General features: G+C 38.2%; 1 protein-coding gene and 1 long non-coding RNA gene across 3 annotated transcripts in view; one reads left to right on the top strand and one right to left on the bottom strand.

The window, feature by feature from the left end:
* LOC105523358 overlaps positions 1-102 on the top strand; it is a 1,967-nt gene extending 1,865 nt beyond the window's left edge. The window contains exon 2 of the long non-coding RNA XR_001003592.1: positions 3-102. This is a non-coding gene — a long non-coding RNA (uncharacterized LOC105523358). The remainder of the gene's footprint in view (positions 1-2) is intronic.
* The window catches only part of STAG1 (stromal antigen 1), a 301,019-nt gene that overhangs the window by 14,892 nt on the left and 269,877 nt on the right, over positions 1-16,250 (bottom strand). For both annotated transcript variants that reach the window (XM_011958167.1, XM_011958168.1), the window contains exons 25-27: positions 12,999-13,100; positions 8,774-8,922; positions 7,335-7,463 (exon numbers count right to left, since the gene is read on the bottom strand). In XM_011958167.1, the coding sequence (XP_011813557.1) occupies positions 7,335-7,463; positions 8,774-8,922; positions 12,999-13,100 (380 nt within the window). The remainder of the gene's footprint in view (positions 1-7,334; positions 7,464-8,773; positions 8,923-12,998; positions 13,101-16,250) is intronic.

Here is a 16,250-nt window from a genome sequence, read left to right as displayed (position 1 = left end):
AGGCTGAGGCAGGAGAATTGCTTGAACCTGGGAGGCGGGGGTTGCAGTGAGCCAAGACCACCCCACTGCACTCCAGCCTGGATGACAGTCTGGAGACTCCATCTCAAAAAAAAAAAAAAAAAAGAGAGAGAATCTAATACATTTTGGTAAGCACAGCAAAAGTTTGTAGCATTTGATCCACAACCTGTTCCCTTCCCTTGTTTCCTTCTCCCTGCCACTACAACTCTGTATTTTAGAAACTCTATGTAGTCCAGACAGGTGGCCAAGAAGATGGGGGTTCCCTCTCTCTCTAGTTCCCAGGCTACCCTGAAAGAAGCATACCATTTGCATTTCTCATCGCCTCCCAGCCCTGTGTTGTATAAGTTCTATTCTGAACAGCAACCAGGTAAAATGAAGCTCCTTTTATCCCACCTAGCCTCCACCCCGGGGTAAAATGCTACTCCAGGCACAGCAGGCTGAGAACACTGGGGCCTTGAATGCCCCACCTCAAACTCCCTGTTGAGAGATTCCAAACCTTGGGCAAGCTGAGAACCAGGGGTTACCTACCCTCTGCTCTTGATGGAGTGAAAATGAGAGGGTGCTGGTAGTTCTCTGACACTAGCAGCAACAAATGACAGAGCAAAGCACCCGGAAGTTCAACAGAGAAAACCAGAGAAAGAGACAGCCAAGAAGAACCTTCCTGGTGTCATAGTCTATCTTGGGAGGTGGATTTGTTAACCGACTGACTGTTGTAATCATTTTACAACCTATATGTATATCAAGACATCATATATACACCTTAAATCTATATTATTTTTTAAAGGATTTTTTCCCCCCTTTTTTTTTTAACTAAAAAACAAGTGACTCTTCATTTCGGTAGCTCCCTTCGATTCATTTGAACATAGCCTACCAAATCCTCCACTGTGCTTATGTTTTTTGTTCATCACAGCACTGGAAGAATGTTTTATCACCAATCTTTGGTGGTTATTAATAGGTTGCTGAGCTAACCTGGCATTTCATGTTTCTTCTTATATGGAAGAAGGACAACATTTTATTGTTATTGATCTGCTTAAGTAATTGCTATGCTTAACGTTTCTTTTGTTTATAGGTTTCCAATTTTGTGAGTTCATCTGTTTATCCATTAAGCATATTTGGAAAGATTTAAAAAATAAAATAAAAAATAAAAGTCCTGGGAGTTGGGAAAGCTATGCACATATCCTACGCTGCCTTCACTCATGGGCAAACAAGGGAAGGGAATGAGGCAGACTTGAAACATTCCCCAAGCCACATACAGATCTATCGACATAGGGAGGAAGCTTCACTGGCAAAAGTGGTTTAAATACAACCTCTCACCCAACACTGGCTGAACAAACAGCTATTCTTACACCCAGGAGCAACTCCTAGGAGGCCAGGCTTAAAAATGAAATAATATGCTTCTCTGAAGACTGTGCACAGCCAAGGCTGCCTTTCTCAGGAACAATCAGAGAGGTATCTTCCAAGCTGCTAGTCCCTAGCCTAAAATGTGGGTCAAAAAAGTAAATGCCCTGAATTATGAAAGCAGCCTGCAAGCGATACACATATCCAACAGTAAAGGGTAAACCTAACTGGCTAAGGGGCTTAAGCACCTTTGATCAGTAAGTGGCTTATGCTAACCCAAGGGTGACCTCCTCAGCAGCCAAGACAAATGATAAAAACAAAGGAAAAAAGGTCTAAGCAAAGACATCAGAGGTTGCACAAGGCAGAGAAAACAGATTTCAGAGTTTGTTCATCAAAGTAACTAAACAAGTAAATGACCAACGAAAAAATAATATCAACCTCTAGGGGGCAGATAATTAGTAAAGAGTAGCTATATTATTATTTCACAATATATCATTTTTGCAACATTTGTTCTTTTTATTATTTATTTTTTTGAGATAAGGTCTCACTCTGTCACCCAGGTTGAAGTGCAGTGGCACAACCTTGGCTCACTGCAACCTCCGCCTCTCAGGCTCCAGCCATCTTCCCACCTCAGCCTCCCAAGGAGCTGGGACTACAGGCATGCATCACCATGCCCAGCTAATTTTTGTATTTTTGTAGAGAAAGGGTTGTGCCATGTTGCCCAGGCTGGTCTTGAACTCGTGAGTTCAAGTGATCGGTCCGCCTCGGCCTCCCAAAGTGCTGGGATTACAGGTGTGAGCCACAACGTCTGGCCAAATGTCCAGTTTTTAAGAAAAAATTATGAGACATACAAAGAAACAGGAAAATGTGATGGATACATTGATGAAAGAACAAGCAACAGCACCTTGGCCCACAAAGATTTCAAAGCAATGATTATAAATAAAGTCCCCAACTTAACAATGGTTTGATTACAATTTTTTAACTTTATGATAGTGTTTTTAGCTGTGTACTTTAATGGTGAGTACCCATGCAATCATTCTGTTTTATACTTTTAGTACAGTATTCAATAAATTTCATAGTATATTTGACATTTCATTATAAAACAGGCTTTGTGTTAGATGATATTATCAAACTATAGGCTAATGTAAGTATTCTGCATGTTAAAGGTAGGCTATATTATTCTGTGATGTTTGGTAGATCAGTGGTATTAAATGCATTTTTGACTTACAATATTTTAAAATGGGAGGCCGAGTCGGGCGGATCACGAGGTCAGGAGATCGAGACCATCCTGGCTAACCCAGTGAAACCCTGTCTCTACTAAAAAATACAAAAAACTAGCCAGGCGAGGTGGCGGGTGCCTGTAGTCCCAGCTACTTGGGAGGCTGAGGCAGGAGAATGGCGTAAACCCGGGAGACGGAGCTTGCAGTGAGCTGAGATCGGGCGACAGAGCCAGACTCTGTCTCAAAAAAAAAAAAAAAAAGTCGGTATGATGACAATATCTCTCAGGAAGTAAAGATATGAATTAAAAAAAAGAACCAAATGGAAATTCTGCAGTTGAAAGTATAATCGAAATTAAAAATGTACTATAGTGGCTTGACAGTAGATCTGAGCTGACAAAGGCAAGAAACACCACATTTGATGATATATCAAGAGGTTATGCCATCTGAAGAAGAGAGAGAAAAAAGAATAAACAAAAATGAACAGAGCCTGAGAGAAGTATGGGATACCATTAAATATACTGACATATGTATAATGGGAGTAACCAAGATAGCAAACGAAAAAGCAGAAAAATTTAGGAGAAATAATGGCTAAAAACTTGCCCAGTTTGATGAAAAACTAATTTTATACATCCAAAAGTTCAATGAACTCCAAACAGGATAAATGCAAAGAGATTCACACATGGATTCATCATAGGAAAAATGCTGAAAGCCAAGGATAAAAAGAAAATCATGAAAGTAGTAAAAGAAAAGTAATTCACTACATACAAAGAAAATCCAATAAAATGAATGATTAATTCTTATCACCTGGCTCACAATAGAGGCCAGAAGGCAGTGGGATGACATGGTCAAAGTGTTGAAAGTAAAAAAACGATCAAACGAGAATCTTACATCGCTTACTGTAACCTCAATCTCCTGGGCTCAAGCAATCTTCCTGCTTCAGCCTCCCAAAATGCTGGGTTTACAGGCATGAGCCACCCCTGAGAGAATTTGTTGCTATCAGACCGGCCTACTGAAGGAAGTTAGTCAAGCTGAAAGCAAATGTCATCACAGGGTAATTTGAATTTACATGAAAAAACAAAGAGTGCCAGTAAAGGTAATTTGTAGGTAGTTATAAAAGTATAATTACAAATTTTGCATCCCTTTTCTCTTAACTGATTTAAAAAGCAAATATATAAAACAATATGTATATTACTGTATTGTTGGGTCAATAACATAGAAATGTAATATATTTGACAATAAGCACAAAAGTGAGTGAAAGAGAAGCTGTATTTGAATATAGGAATGATACTAGATGGCAATTTGAATCCACAGGAAGAAATAAAGAAAACCAGAAAAATGGTAAATAGGAAGATTAATATAACAAACTCTATAAACACATACTTGCTTTCCTTTCTTTTCTCAGTTTCTATAAAAGATTATCTCATGTATAATTATAACAGTTTATTATTGGGTTTCTAATATATAGAGATGGACCATGTATAACAAGAATAGCCAAAAAAGGAGGAAGGAAATGGATTTATATAGAATTAAAGTTTCTGTATTTCCTTAGAATAAACCAGGATAGACCTTAGGTAAATTTTGTTTTATTGAGGTGGAATCTCACTCTATCATCCAGGGTGGAGTGCAGTGGCACGATAATGACTTACTGCAACCTCTGCCCCCTGAGGTTCAAGCAATTCTCCCACCTTAGCCTCCCCAGTAACTTGGATTAAAGGCATGTGCCAACATGCCTGGCTAATTTTTGTGTTGTTAGTAGAGACAGGGTTTCACCATGTTGGCCAGGTTGGTCTTGAATTCTTGACCTCAAGTGATCTGCCCACCTCAGCCTCCCAAAGTGCTGGGATTATAGGCGTGAGCCACTGCACCCGGCCAGTAAATTTTGATAAGATGTATATTGTAAGGCCTGGTAAGACCACTAGGAACATAACTAAAAAAATACAATTAAAGATTAATTAAAGGAATTAGTATGATACACTAGAAAACATACATTTAATATAAAAGAAGGCAGTAAAGGAGAACCAAACCCCTACCCCCAAAAATCAAAAACAAAAACAGAAACAAAAACCCCAGGAGACATACATAAAAAACAAAAAGTATAATAGTAGAGAATGTCAGGTTGAATTTAAAAACACATGATTCAATTTGCTGTCTACATGAAACACACTTTAGATTAAAAGCTACAAAGGCAGAAAGTGAAAGGATGGAAAAAAAAAAGGTGTACCATGCAAAACAGTAATCAAAATAAAGCTGGAGTGGTTATAGTAATATGACACAAAAATGTCTTAGAGACAGAGAATGACACTTTAGAATAAGACTCAATTGATCAGGAAGACATAACAATTAAAAATGTATATACAGGCCAGGCGTGGTGGCTCACACCTGTAATTCCAGCACTCCTTGGAGGCCGAGGTGGACAGATCACTTGAGGTCAAGAGTTCAAGACCAGCCTGGCCAACATGGTGAAACCCCATCTCTACTAAAAATACAAAATTAGCCAGGTGTGGTGGTACGCGCCTATAGTCCCAGCTACCCAGGAGGCTGAGGCAGGAGAATCACCGGAACCCAGGAGGTGGAGATTGCAGTGAGCCAAGATTGAGCCATTGCACTCCAGCCTGGGCATCAGAGTGAGACTCCGTCTTAAAAAACAAGAGAGCCCGAAAATATATGAAGCAAAAACTGACAGAACTGAAGGGACAAATAGAAAATTCAACAGTAATATTTGGAGACTTCAATATCCCACTTTCAAAAATGAATAGGACAACTAAGCAAAAGATTAACAAAAACACTGAAGACCTGAAAAGCACTATAAACAAAACTATAAGCTAATTAGACGGAACACATATCTACAGAACAAAAACTCCAACCAAAAACAGAAGGGTAACACATTTTCTCAAGTGATATATGGAACAGTCTCTAAGACCATATGTTGGTCCATAAAACAAGTCTCAATAAACTTAAAATAATACAATGCATGTCTCTGACCACAATGAAATGAAGGAACCAGTAACAGAAAAAAAATCTGGAAATACAGAAATACATAAAAATTAAACAAAATACTCCTGAATAACCAATAGGTTAAAGAAGAAATAAGTGAAATGAGAAAATACTTTGAGATGGAAATGAAACATATCAAAACTTACAAGATGCAGCTAAGGTAATGTTCAGAGGAAAATGTATAGCTGTAAATGTCTGTATTGAAAATGTTTTCAAACCACTCCCACTAATATTCAACACCTGTCTCTGTCTATCACATTACCCCATTTCAGTGCCTGAAACTCTCCTGTTTGTCTGCCTTTTTTTTTTTTTTTTTTTAAGAGACAGTCTCACTATCTTGCCCAGGCTGCTCTCAAACTTTTGCCCTCAAACAATCCTCCCACCTCAGGTCCGGAATAGCTGGGATTCCAGGTGGGAATCACTGAGCCTGGCCATCTGCCCGTTTATGCTCTGCCCCCCTGCATTAGAGCATAAGCTTTACAACAGGAGCTGACCATACTAGGCACTTAATATTTTCTGATCAACATGACATCAACATCTTTACTTAGAACTACCACTTATATTCATATAAATATTAACTGTCTCTCCAAAATTCTATTTATTTAGAATCTTGTTATTTTTTAAAAAATCAATTGACTGAGACAGGCTCCCCAGACTGTCGCCCAGGCTGGAATGCAGTGGCATAATCATAGCTCACTGCAGCCTCAAACTCCTGGGTTCAAGTGATTCTCCCATCTTAGCCTCCCAAGTAGCTGGGACTATAGGTACTACAGGTACACACCACACCTGGCTAATTTTAAAATTTTTTATAGAGATGGGATCTTGCTACGTTGCCAGCACTGATCTTGAATTCCTGGACTCAAGCAATCCTCCTGCTTCAGCCTCCTTACAGGCGTGAATCACTGCACGCAGCTAGAATATTATAAAGCACTCTCTGTCTTATCAGTTTATAAAATTTAGGATTCATTATAGTATTATCCTCTAAAAATATATTTTTTTAAATTTTTTATTGAGACAGAGTCTTGCTCTATTACCCAGGCTGGAGTGGAGTGGCACGACCGCAGCTCACTGCAACCTCTGCCGCTTGGGTTCAAGCGGTTCTTGCGCATCAGCCTCCTGAGCAGTTGGGACCACAGGTGCACGCCACCATGCCTAGCTAATGTTTTTGTATTTTTAATAGAGATGGGGTTTTCCCATGTTGGCCAGGCTAGTCTTGAACTCCTGACCTCAGGTGATCCTCCTGCCTCAGCCTCCCAAAGTGCTGGGATTATAGGTGTGAGCCACTGTGCCCAGCCTAGAAAAGTTTTCTGGTTTGGTTTTAAATAAAACTTACCCAATCAAGATTTTCTTTTGAAATTACATATATATTTCTTTAAACTGTTATCAATAATCAAAAAAAGCAAATATGAAAAAAAATCAGTCTTTTGAAACAAGTCAAATAGAATATAAAACTAAAATGAAATTAATATAAAAGGAAAGAAGGAAGAGTTACACAATGGGTAAGCCAATGTTCATACATCTTTGACTGCATAATAAGAAATAATTTCCACCTGCTTAATTTCATGTTGCAGATTCTAGGGTACTAAAAGATAAGCAGTGAAATTACTACTATATAAATGCTTAAAGGAAAACTATAATTCCTTAAACTATCAGAGCCTAAATTGTCAAGAGTAAAGATATCCAAATGATTAAAAATTTTTCAAAAAATAAACATTTACAACAGTGTTATTATAAAAACCACTTCTCTTGTAATGTGCAACTTACACCGTCTTTTTGTCCTGTCGAAGAAGTTTAGAAGAAAATTCACTTAGTACTTCAAGGAAAGCCAGATTAGGAGGTGGATACTCTTGTCCTTTCTGATTTTGGTATTTAAATGCAAACTCTATGCCATCCCTGAAGTAAAAGAAAATATCAACTTATTTTTCCAGATAGTGTAGTTCTCTCAATTGGTTAATATTACACAAATATTTGTGAAGGTAGTAAAATCATCACAAAAGGTAGTAAAATCTGATAAATTCAAATAAACTAATGTGAATATATAGGACATATTTGTGTATATTTATAGTACAAAACTGTAAGGTGGGAAAAACATACAAAAAATAGCTACACAGCAACAAAGCTAAATTCCTATGTGTATTTTTTTTTTTTTTTTTTTTGAGACAAGGTCTCACTGTGTCGCCCAGGTTGGAGTGCAGTGGTGCTATCATGGCTCACTGCCTTGACTTCCTGGGCTCAGGTGATTCTCCCACCTCAGCCTCCCGAGTAGCTGGGACTGCACATGTGTGCCACCACACCTGGGTAATTTTTGCATTTTTTGTAGAGATGGGGTTTCGCCATGTTGCCCAGACTGGTCTCAAACTCCTGGGCTCAAGCAATTGGCCTCCCTTGGCCTCCCAAAGTGCTGGGATTACAGGCGTGAGCTACCGGCGCCTGGCCCCCTATGTGTAGTTTTTAGAGGTAACAAGATACCCTGGAAACAGAATTATTAATAGATTGCCAGAATATTTGCTTCTTGGAGCTGGTAATGGTACCAAGCTGTATGCGTTTACTAAAGGTTTTCTGTTACTTCTGTTTTCACAATAATGAACCCCGAACCAGTTTTGTATGGTCTTAACAAATAATTCTATAATTATTTTTTCAGAGACAGGGTCTCACTCTGTTTTCCAGGCTGGAGGGCAGTGGTATAATCATAGCTCACTATAACCTCAAACTCCCAGTCTTAAGTGATCCTCCTGGCTCAGCTTACCAAGTAGCTAGGACTGCAGGCACATGCCACTATGCCTGGCTCTTTTTTATTTTTTGTAGGAGACAGGGTCTTACTCTATTGCCCAGGCTAGTCTCGAACTCCAGGCCCCAAATGATCCTCCTGCTTTGGGCTCCCAAAGCATTGGGATTACAGGTGTGAACCACCACACCCAGCCTATATAGTCTCTCAAACCCACTGTTTTCTTACTGACAGACCAGATAATAATATATTATTAAACTTTGCTTTCTATATTTTGTAAGATGAACAAATGGGTGGTTTAAGTTGTTTCAAACTAAAAACGTCCTCCCAGTTTAGAATCTCTAAACTAGATAATCTCTAAAGTTCTTGTAACTTAAAATTCTATCAATTGTCACTTTAAAAATGGGTCAAATAACAGTTATTTCATTAAAATTGAAGTAAACCAGATTCTATATAACAAAGTGTTTATCTCACTCACTTGTGAAGTGTGGCAACTGCTTCTCGTGTCTTAATCTGGTCCAATCCAAATGTAAGGGCAAAGCGACGTGCCAGTTCTTTAATGCCACTGACATGGGCAGATGTCCTATCTAGGTTGGGACCTTGCTCTTGAACAAGTTCATTAAATAACTGGTAGAAAGAAAAAAAGAGGAAAAAACCTCAGAATTTTAAAAATTTTTATTTATTTTCAGAATGGGTAATTAAAAAATACGTAAAAGGTATAAGGTGAAAGGTTTCTCTCCTTGCATTGAACTTTAGCTACTCTGTTCCCTTTCTACAAATTGTCTATTATTAATAGCTTGAGTTAATTTTCATGCTAGTGGTGTGATTAAATGCAGACAGAAATTTGTTTCTAATAATAATTTTAAAAATACATTCTTTTTTAATTGAGAGAGCCTCGCTCTGTCACGGAGGCTGGAGTGCAGTGGTGCAATCTCAGTTCACTGCAACCTCCGCCTCCCGGGTTCAAGCGATTCTCATGCCTCAGCCTCCCAAGTAGCTGGGATAATAGGCGTGTACCACCATGCCCATCTAACTTTTCGCATTTTTAGTAGAGATCTTGGCCAGGCTGGTCTCAAACTCCTGTCCTCAAGTGATCTGCCTGCCCTGGCCTCCCAAAGTACTGGGATTACAGGCGTTGAGCCACCCCACCTGGCCAAAAGAACGTATTTTGAGATGGGAAAAAGAAATGTATTTATAGAAGTACACTATATATTTATAAACATCTATTCTTTTTGTTATTGTTTTTACAGGAATGACAATATATGACACACAGGGTTAAGAGGTTTTTTTTTCACTTATTATATTTCAAACAAGAACATTATATAGAAGAAGACCATGTGCATACATGGGGCTATGATTTTTCCCACTCAGTAACAAAATACACCAAAAAGTTCTTAAGCTGGGTGGAGTTTTATAAATTGCATATCTGTTAGCTATTTTCTGTGAAAATAACAACAAAAACAGAACCCTGGAGGTAATATACAAGCAATCATTATTCCACAAATCTAAAAACTGAATTGCATCTGTAGACATCTACCTTTCCTCCTGTTATGAAGGGTGAACTGTCATCTAAAGCCACTCCCTCCTATGTATTAGACAAGAAGGCAGTATATAAGGTTTCACCTGCTCAATAGTTTTGTTCTTGTGTTTACGGCTCTCTCCTGCCTCCTAAACTATTCCTTCTGTACTAGATGCATACATCTTAAAAATACTCTTAACTTCTTGACCCCATTTCCTCTGCCAGCTACTAACCCATTTCTCTGATTCCCTTTATAGCAAAGGTCCTGAAGAGTATTGTTGACGTTTCTTTTCTTCAGTTTCTCACCTCCCAATCTCTCAATTCTAATCACACTTGATTTACTGAAATAGCTCCTGGGTGCTAATATGTTCTGCACCTTTTTAGTTTTCTTCAGCAATAGACTGGCCTGAACTATTTGCTGTGTCATTACTGGAGGAATAGTTCTTCCAGGGACTTCAAATTTATTCACAGATGATTGTTTATAATTTTTTTTTTTTTTTTTTTGAGGAGTCTCGCTCTGTCACCCAGGCTGGAGTGCAGTGGCATGATTTCGGCTCACTGCAAGCTCCACCTCCAGGGTTCATGCCATTCTCCTGCCTCAGCCTCCTGAGTAGCTGGGACGACAGGCACCAACCACTACGTCCAGCTAATTTTTTGTATTTTTAGTAGAGATGGGGTTTCACCGTGTTAGCCAGGATGGTTTTTAGTAGAGACAGGGTTTCACCATGTTAGCCAGGATGGTCTCGATCTCCTGATCTTGTGATCCGCCCACCTCGGCCTCCCAAAGTGCTGGGATTACAGGCTGTTTATAAATTCTTAAACTTTAAAATGTTTCACATATTGGTATATACAATAGCTTTAAACTTTAAAACTTAAAGTATACATTTAAAGTGAATACAAAGAACACATTTTGTTGTGCAAAATTCAAAGAATATCAAAGTAAAAGTTCTTCTTTCTCTCTTCTACCTAATACCATTATTCTCTCCAAAGGTAACTGGTGTTTCAAGTCTGAAAGTTTTCTAGATCAGTATAGATATATTACATTTACAGCTGAAGTTTTTATTTTTACATAAATAGTAGCATACTGCATTGGTCCTGAAACTTATTTTTCACTCAATATTTTGTCTTAAAAATCCTTTATCTATCTCAGTTTATTTAACCATTCCCCTGTTGACAGACATTTAGACTATTTCCAGTTTGTTACTATTATAGAGACTGCTGCAATAAAACATCTTTTACATATATTTATTGGTACACACTTGTGCATATCCATGTATATACCTAGAAGCAAAATTACTGGTTTAAAGGGAATATATATCTTCAATTTTGGAATATACTACAAAACTGTCTTCTAAGAAGGCAGTTTTCAAAAGGGGCCTTTTCCTCTATATCTTTATCAATCATTTTAATTCATGCCAATCTGTTGAGCAATAAGTATCCATTTTAATTTGTATTTCATTAATAATAATTATTAGAAATAGGGTCTCACTCTGTCACCTAGGCTGGAATGCAGTGGTGCAATCATAACTCATTGCAGCTTTGACCTCCCAGGCTCAAGCCATCCTCTCACTTTACCCTCCTGAGTAGCTGGGACTACAGGGTGCATGCCAACACATCTGGCTATTTTTGTTTTTGTTTTTAGATACGGGGGTCTTGCCATGTTGCCTAGGCTGGTCTTGAATTCATGGGCTCAAGCGATTCGCCTGCCTTGGCTTCCCAAAGTGCTGGAATTACATGTGTGGGCCAATGTGCTTGGCTTTTATTAATTATTAATTATTTATGTTATATATAATTAATGCCTCTTTCCTTTCTTTTTCTTTGAGACACAGTTTCACTTCTGTTGCCCAGGCTGGAGTGCCATGGCATGATCTCGGTTCACTGCAACCTCCGCCTCCTGGGTTCAAATGATTCTTCTGCCTCAGCCTCCTGAGTAGCTGAGATTACAGGCACCCACCACAACGCTCAGCTAATTTCTTGTATTTTTAGTAGAGACGGGGTTTCACCATGTTGGCCAGGCTGGTCTTGAACTCCTGACCTCAGGTGATCTACCCGCCTCGGCCTCCCAAAGTGCTGGGATTACAGGTGTGAGACACTGCGCCAGCCTAATACCTCTTTTCATGTTTACTGGTTTGTAAGATTCTTCCTTGGAAAAGTGCCTTTTTCATATCCCTTGCTCACTTTTCTATGGGATTTATTTATCTTTCTTACTGATCTGTAGGATTTGCTATGTAAGACTGAAAATATTTCCCCCATCTGTCATTTTTTTTTTAACTTTGCTCAAAGTGCAGATTGATGTATACATCTATTTAATCTATATAAATTTATACAGATTAGCTGGGGCAAGGTGGCTTATGTCTATAATACCAGCACTTTGGGAGGCCAAGGCAGGTGGATCACTTGAGGCCAAGGAGTTTGAGACCAGCCTCGCCAACATGGCGAAACACATCTCTACAAAAAAAAAAAAAGAAGAAGAACAGATCATCAATTTTTAACTTTGTGACTTCTTTAGAAAGAGGATTTAAAAAATATCCTCTTATTTTCTCATAAACCCTTACTTTTGGCCTTTTATATATAAACCATCTAGTAGTTATTGTGGATACACATTAGGTAGGACTATAAACAGCTATTTTTCCAAATACACAGTCAGCTGACCCATCACCATTTATTGAATAGTCCCAATCCTTTTGCCACTGATATGAGACTTTTATCATAAACTACATACAGACATATATATATATTATGTATTTATAAATATGCACATATCACATATATATATCCACCAGGCCTCCTGAAATAATTTTAAATTACTAAGCATTTATTAGAAATCTTATTTACGCAATATGAAAAACATTTTATCTCCTGCTACCCTTCCTCATGAAATACTTTTTATATTTTTCTTCTTAAATTATTACTTTTTAAATTTCCAATTTCACATTTCATCTAGTCCAAGAATAAATCACCTTAGGGTTACATCTATTTGAAATATGAACTCTAGGATTTTCTTCCAAAAGAAAAGACACCTAACCTATGTCTTTGCACCAGAAAATATCCACCATAATGCACTGACAGAACTATATAAAATGACCTAGTTTAAATGAGACAAGATACCTAGCAAATATTAAGCACAGAGAAGTGCAATTAATGTTATTTCTATTATTTGTCTCCCTCTCTCCAAATTTCTTACCTGTTGCAAACTGAGAATGAGAGTCTTGGCACACTGAATTTTATCAATCTGCCTGGTTTTACTCAGTGTTTCCTTAATAATATCACCATAGTCATTGTAATACTGTGAGGGAAAAAAAGAAAACATAGCTTTAAAATTATTGAAATTTCATGACATAAAGAATAGGTTGGTATCATCTCCTTTGAAAATGAAAAAAAAAAAAAGAACAGGTTGGTGAAAGAAAGGAAAGGTAAATAAACAAGTGTTTAATTTCTTCATCTTAAACATAATAGGAGTTAAATAACTGTCTAAAGTTAAAGGAATGCACATTTGATGTTTAAGATTATGAACTAATATTAGTAAAACCAAAAAAGCTGGGAATTCCAGGAAGAGAGGTGGTGAGAAAAATTCCCCATTCTTGTTTTTTCATGTTTGATACAGGGTCTCACTCTGTTACCTTACCCAAGCTGGAGTGCAGTGGTGTGATTGTAGCTCACTGAAGCCTTCAACTCTGGGCTCTGGTGATCCTCCCACCTCAGCCTCCTAAATAGCTGGGACCACAGGCGTGTGCCACCACGCCTGGCTAATTTAAAAAAAAAAAAATTTTTTTTGTAGAGATGGGGTTTTTGCCATGTTGCCCAGGTTGGTCTTGAACTCCTGACCTCAAGTGAGCTACCCACCTCAGCCTCCCAAAATGCTGGGATTACAGGCGTGAGCCACTGCACCTCGCCTTGTCCATTCTTGTTTTTTGTTTTTGTTTTTATTTGCTTTTGAGATGAAGTCTCACTCTGTTGCCCAGGCTGGAGTGCAATGGCATGACTCGGCTCACTGCAACCTCTGCCTCCTGGGTTCAGGCGATTCTCCCACCTCAGCCTCCCAAGTAGATGGGACAGCAGGTGTGTGCCACCACGCTTGGGTAATTTTTATATTTTCAGTAGAGATGGGGTTTCACCATGTTGGCCAGGTTGGTCTTGAACTCCTGACCTCAAGTGATCCACCAGCCTCATCCTCCCAAAGAGCTGGGATTACAGGCGTGAGCCACTGTGCCCAGACCCATTCTTTAAAACATGATTGAACAGACAACATCTAAAAGGTACAGATCAAGAAACAGAATTTTGGTAGAAGTCTCCTGAAGAACTAAAACCGAAACAATTAAAACTGCTTACTTCCGGGGGGTGGGCCTAAACAGGGGGAAGGGGGGATTAGGGTAACAGACTTAACTCTTCATTTAATACTTTGTGTACTATCTCATCCCCCAAACCCCTATCAACATGTCTATATTTTACTATTGAAATATAAAAAAGTAAAACACAGACATTTTTAGCAGTGACTGGGAAAAGTTATAATTCAGTTTTTTGACACAAGATTTAAAGAATTTTTTCTGTGAGTAAATAATCAAAAGGTTTCATTTAAAAACATTAAATCTGGATATTGTTTCCAAGCTAAAGTCTACAGCCTATGTGAAGAAGTGATTAATAACAGTTTGGCAATTAGATTTTCAAAATCTCAAAAACATAGGTATGTTTCCATGATGTGAAATGCTAAAAGGCGAACAGCTCAAAAGGATCATCCTTTTAGTGCAAAGAAGAATTATCTCAATGAAGGAAAAAAGAGAAATATCAAAATACTAAAGTACTGGAGCAGGCAGATTTCTTTTAAGTTCAGATTGAACTAATTATGTACAAAAGTTGGAGGAAAAGCCACATAGCCATATATCAGAAGAGCAAATAGCTATTACAATACTCACAAAAAGGTTAGAGCCTATAATGAACAGAAGTGTCCCTGAAATGTTAAGGATGATAAAAATTCTGAATAAGACTCGCTTCTTGGAACCAATGAACTATTGTTAAAGGATTACCAGGAAAAACCAGAACTCAACACATTTTATGCCTCTTTATTTCCTGCTAAAGAGAAAACTATATAAAAAGGGTAAGATAAACACTTATAAAATGGAACTAACATCCAGGTTTAGTGAAGAGATAATGAAAGCATCAAGTTGTTCCAAACTGAATTAGTTTCCTAGGCCAGATGAATTGTGTCTTAACAAAACTTGTGGAGATTATGGAAACTTTCTGCTCTTTAAGAAATGGTGAAGAATAGGAAAGATGTTAGAGGACAGAGAAAGATAATCATAGTTCTGATTTTCCAAAGGGAAAGGTTATATGGAAAATTAACCCCTCCTCCACAAACGCCTGGGATCCACCCTAGATATTTCTCATTAGGTTGAGTGGGACCCAGGAACATGCAATTTGCAATAATGTTCCAGGTGACTGATGGAAAATCAGGATGAGGAATAACTATTCTGAACAATACCATCAGTGAGCTTGATGCTGAGCCTAAGATTACAGAATACATTATTAAATGTAATGCCTGCAAATATTTGGAAAGGAAATGGTCATTAGAAGCAAGGAGAAGTTTACTAACAGATCATGACATTTTCTTTTAGAAAGGTTCAACATGCAAATATCACAGTCTATTTGGATATCAATAATTAGTTTGACAAGCTCTTTCATGATTTCTTTGTGGACTAAATAGAGAAAAATGAGCTGAAACAGGTAGGTATATTTATGCTGCTGTCTTGGCAAGGGCTTGTCTTCCTTCCCATGCTCATCTAGTAAGCTCCTATTCATCTATGCAACTCTGTTTACATATTAGCTTTAGGAATTCTTCTCTTGCTCCTCTCACTTAAGTCTCTCTCTATATTTGGTGTTAGGTTAGTAATTTATACATCTATCACAACAATAATCATGCTGAAGCTTTGTGGTCCAGTGAAAAGAGCTAAGCTTTGAAGTTAGACAAGCCTAAAATAAAATCCCAGTTTCTGTTACTTTAATAGTTGTGTGTGACCTTGGAAGGTTTACCTCTTGATCCTTAGTTTCCTTATATGTAAATGATGATACTATTTCTTACATCACAGGGTTATTAGAAAGATCAATGATAATGTGAAAGTCTTAGAACAGTGTCTCAAATATAAATGGCATGAACACATGGCAGTCATTCATTATCAGTATGCTACATTATGTTTACATATTAGTTAACTCTTTTTTTTTGAGACGGAGTCTCGCACTGTCGCCCAGACCAGAGTGCAGTGGCCGGGTCTCAGCTCACTGCAAGCTCTGCCTCCCAGGTTTATGCCATTCTCCTGCCTCAGCCTCCCGAGCAGCTGCAACTACAGGCGCCCGCTACCTCGCCCGGCTAGTTTTTTGTATTTTTTAGTAGAGACGGGGTTTCACCGTGTTAGCCAGGATGGTCTTGATCTCCTGACCTAGTGAT

The sequence above is a fragment of the Colobus angolensis genome, unplaced genomic scaffold, assembly GCF_000951035.1.
Source record: "Colobus angolensis palliatus isolate OR3802 unplaced genomic scaffold, Cang.pa_1.0 Scaffold46, whole genome shotgun sequence".
Taxonomy (NCBI): domain Eukaryota; kingdom Metazoa; phylum Chordata; class Mammalia; order Primates; family Cercopithecidae; genus Colobus; species Colobus angolensis.
The sequence above is the reverse complement of the archived record's forward strand: the minus strand, read 5'-3'. Positions and strand labels throughout refer to the sequence as shown.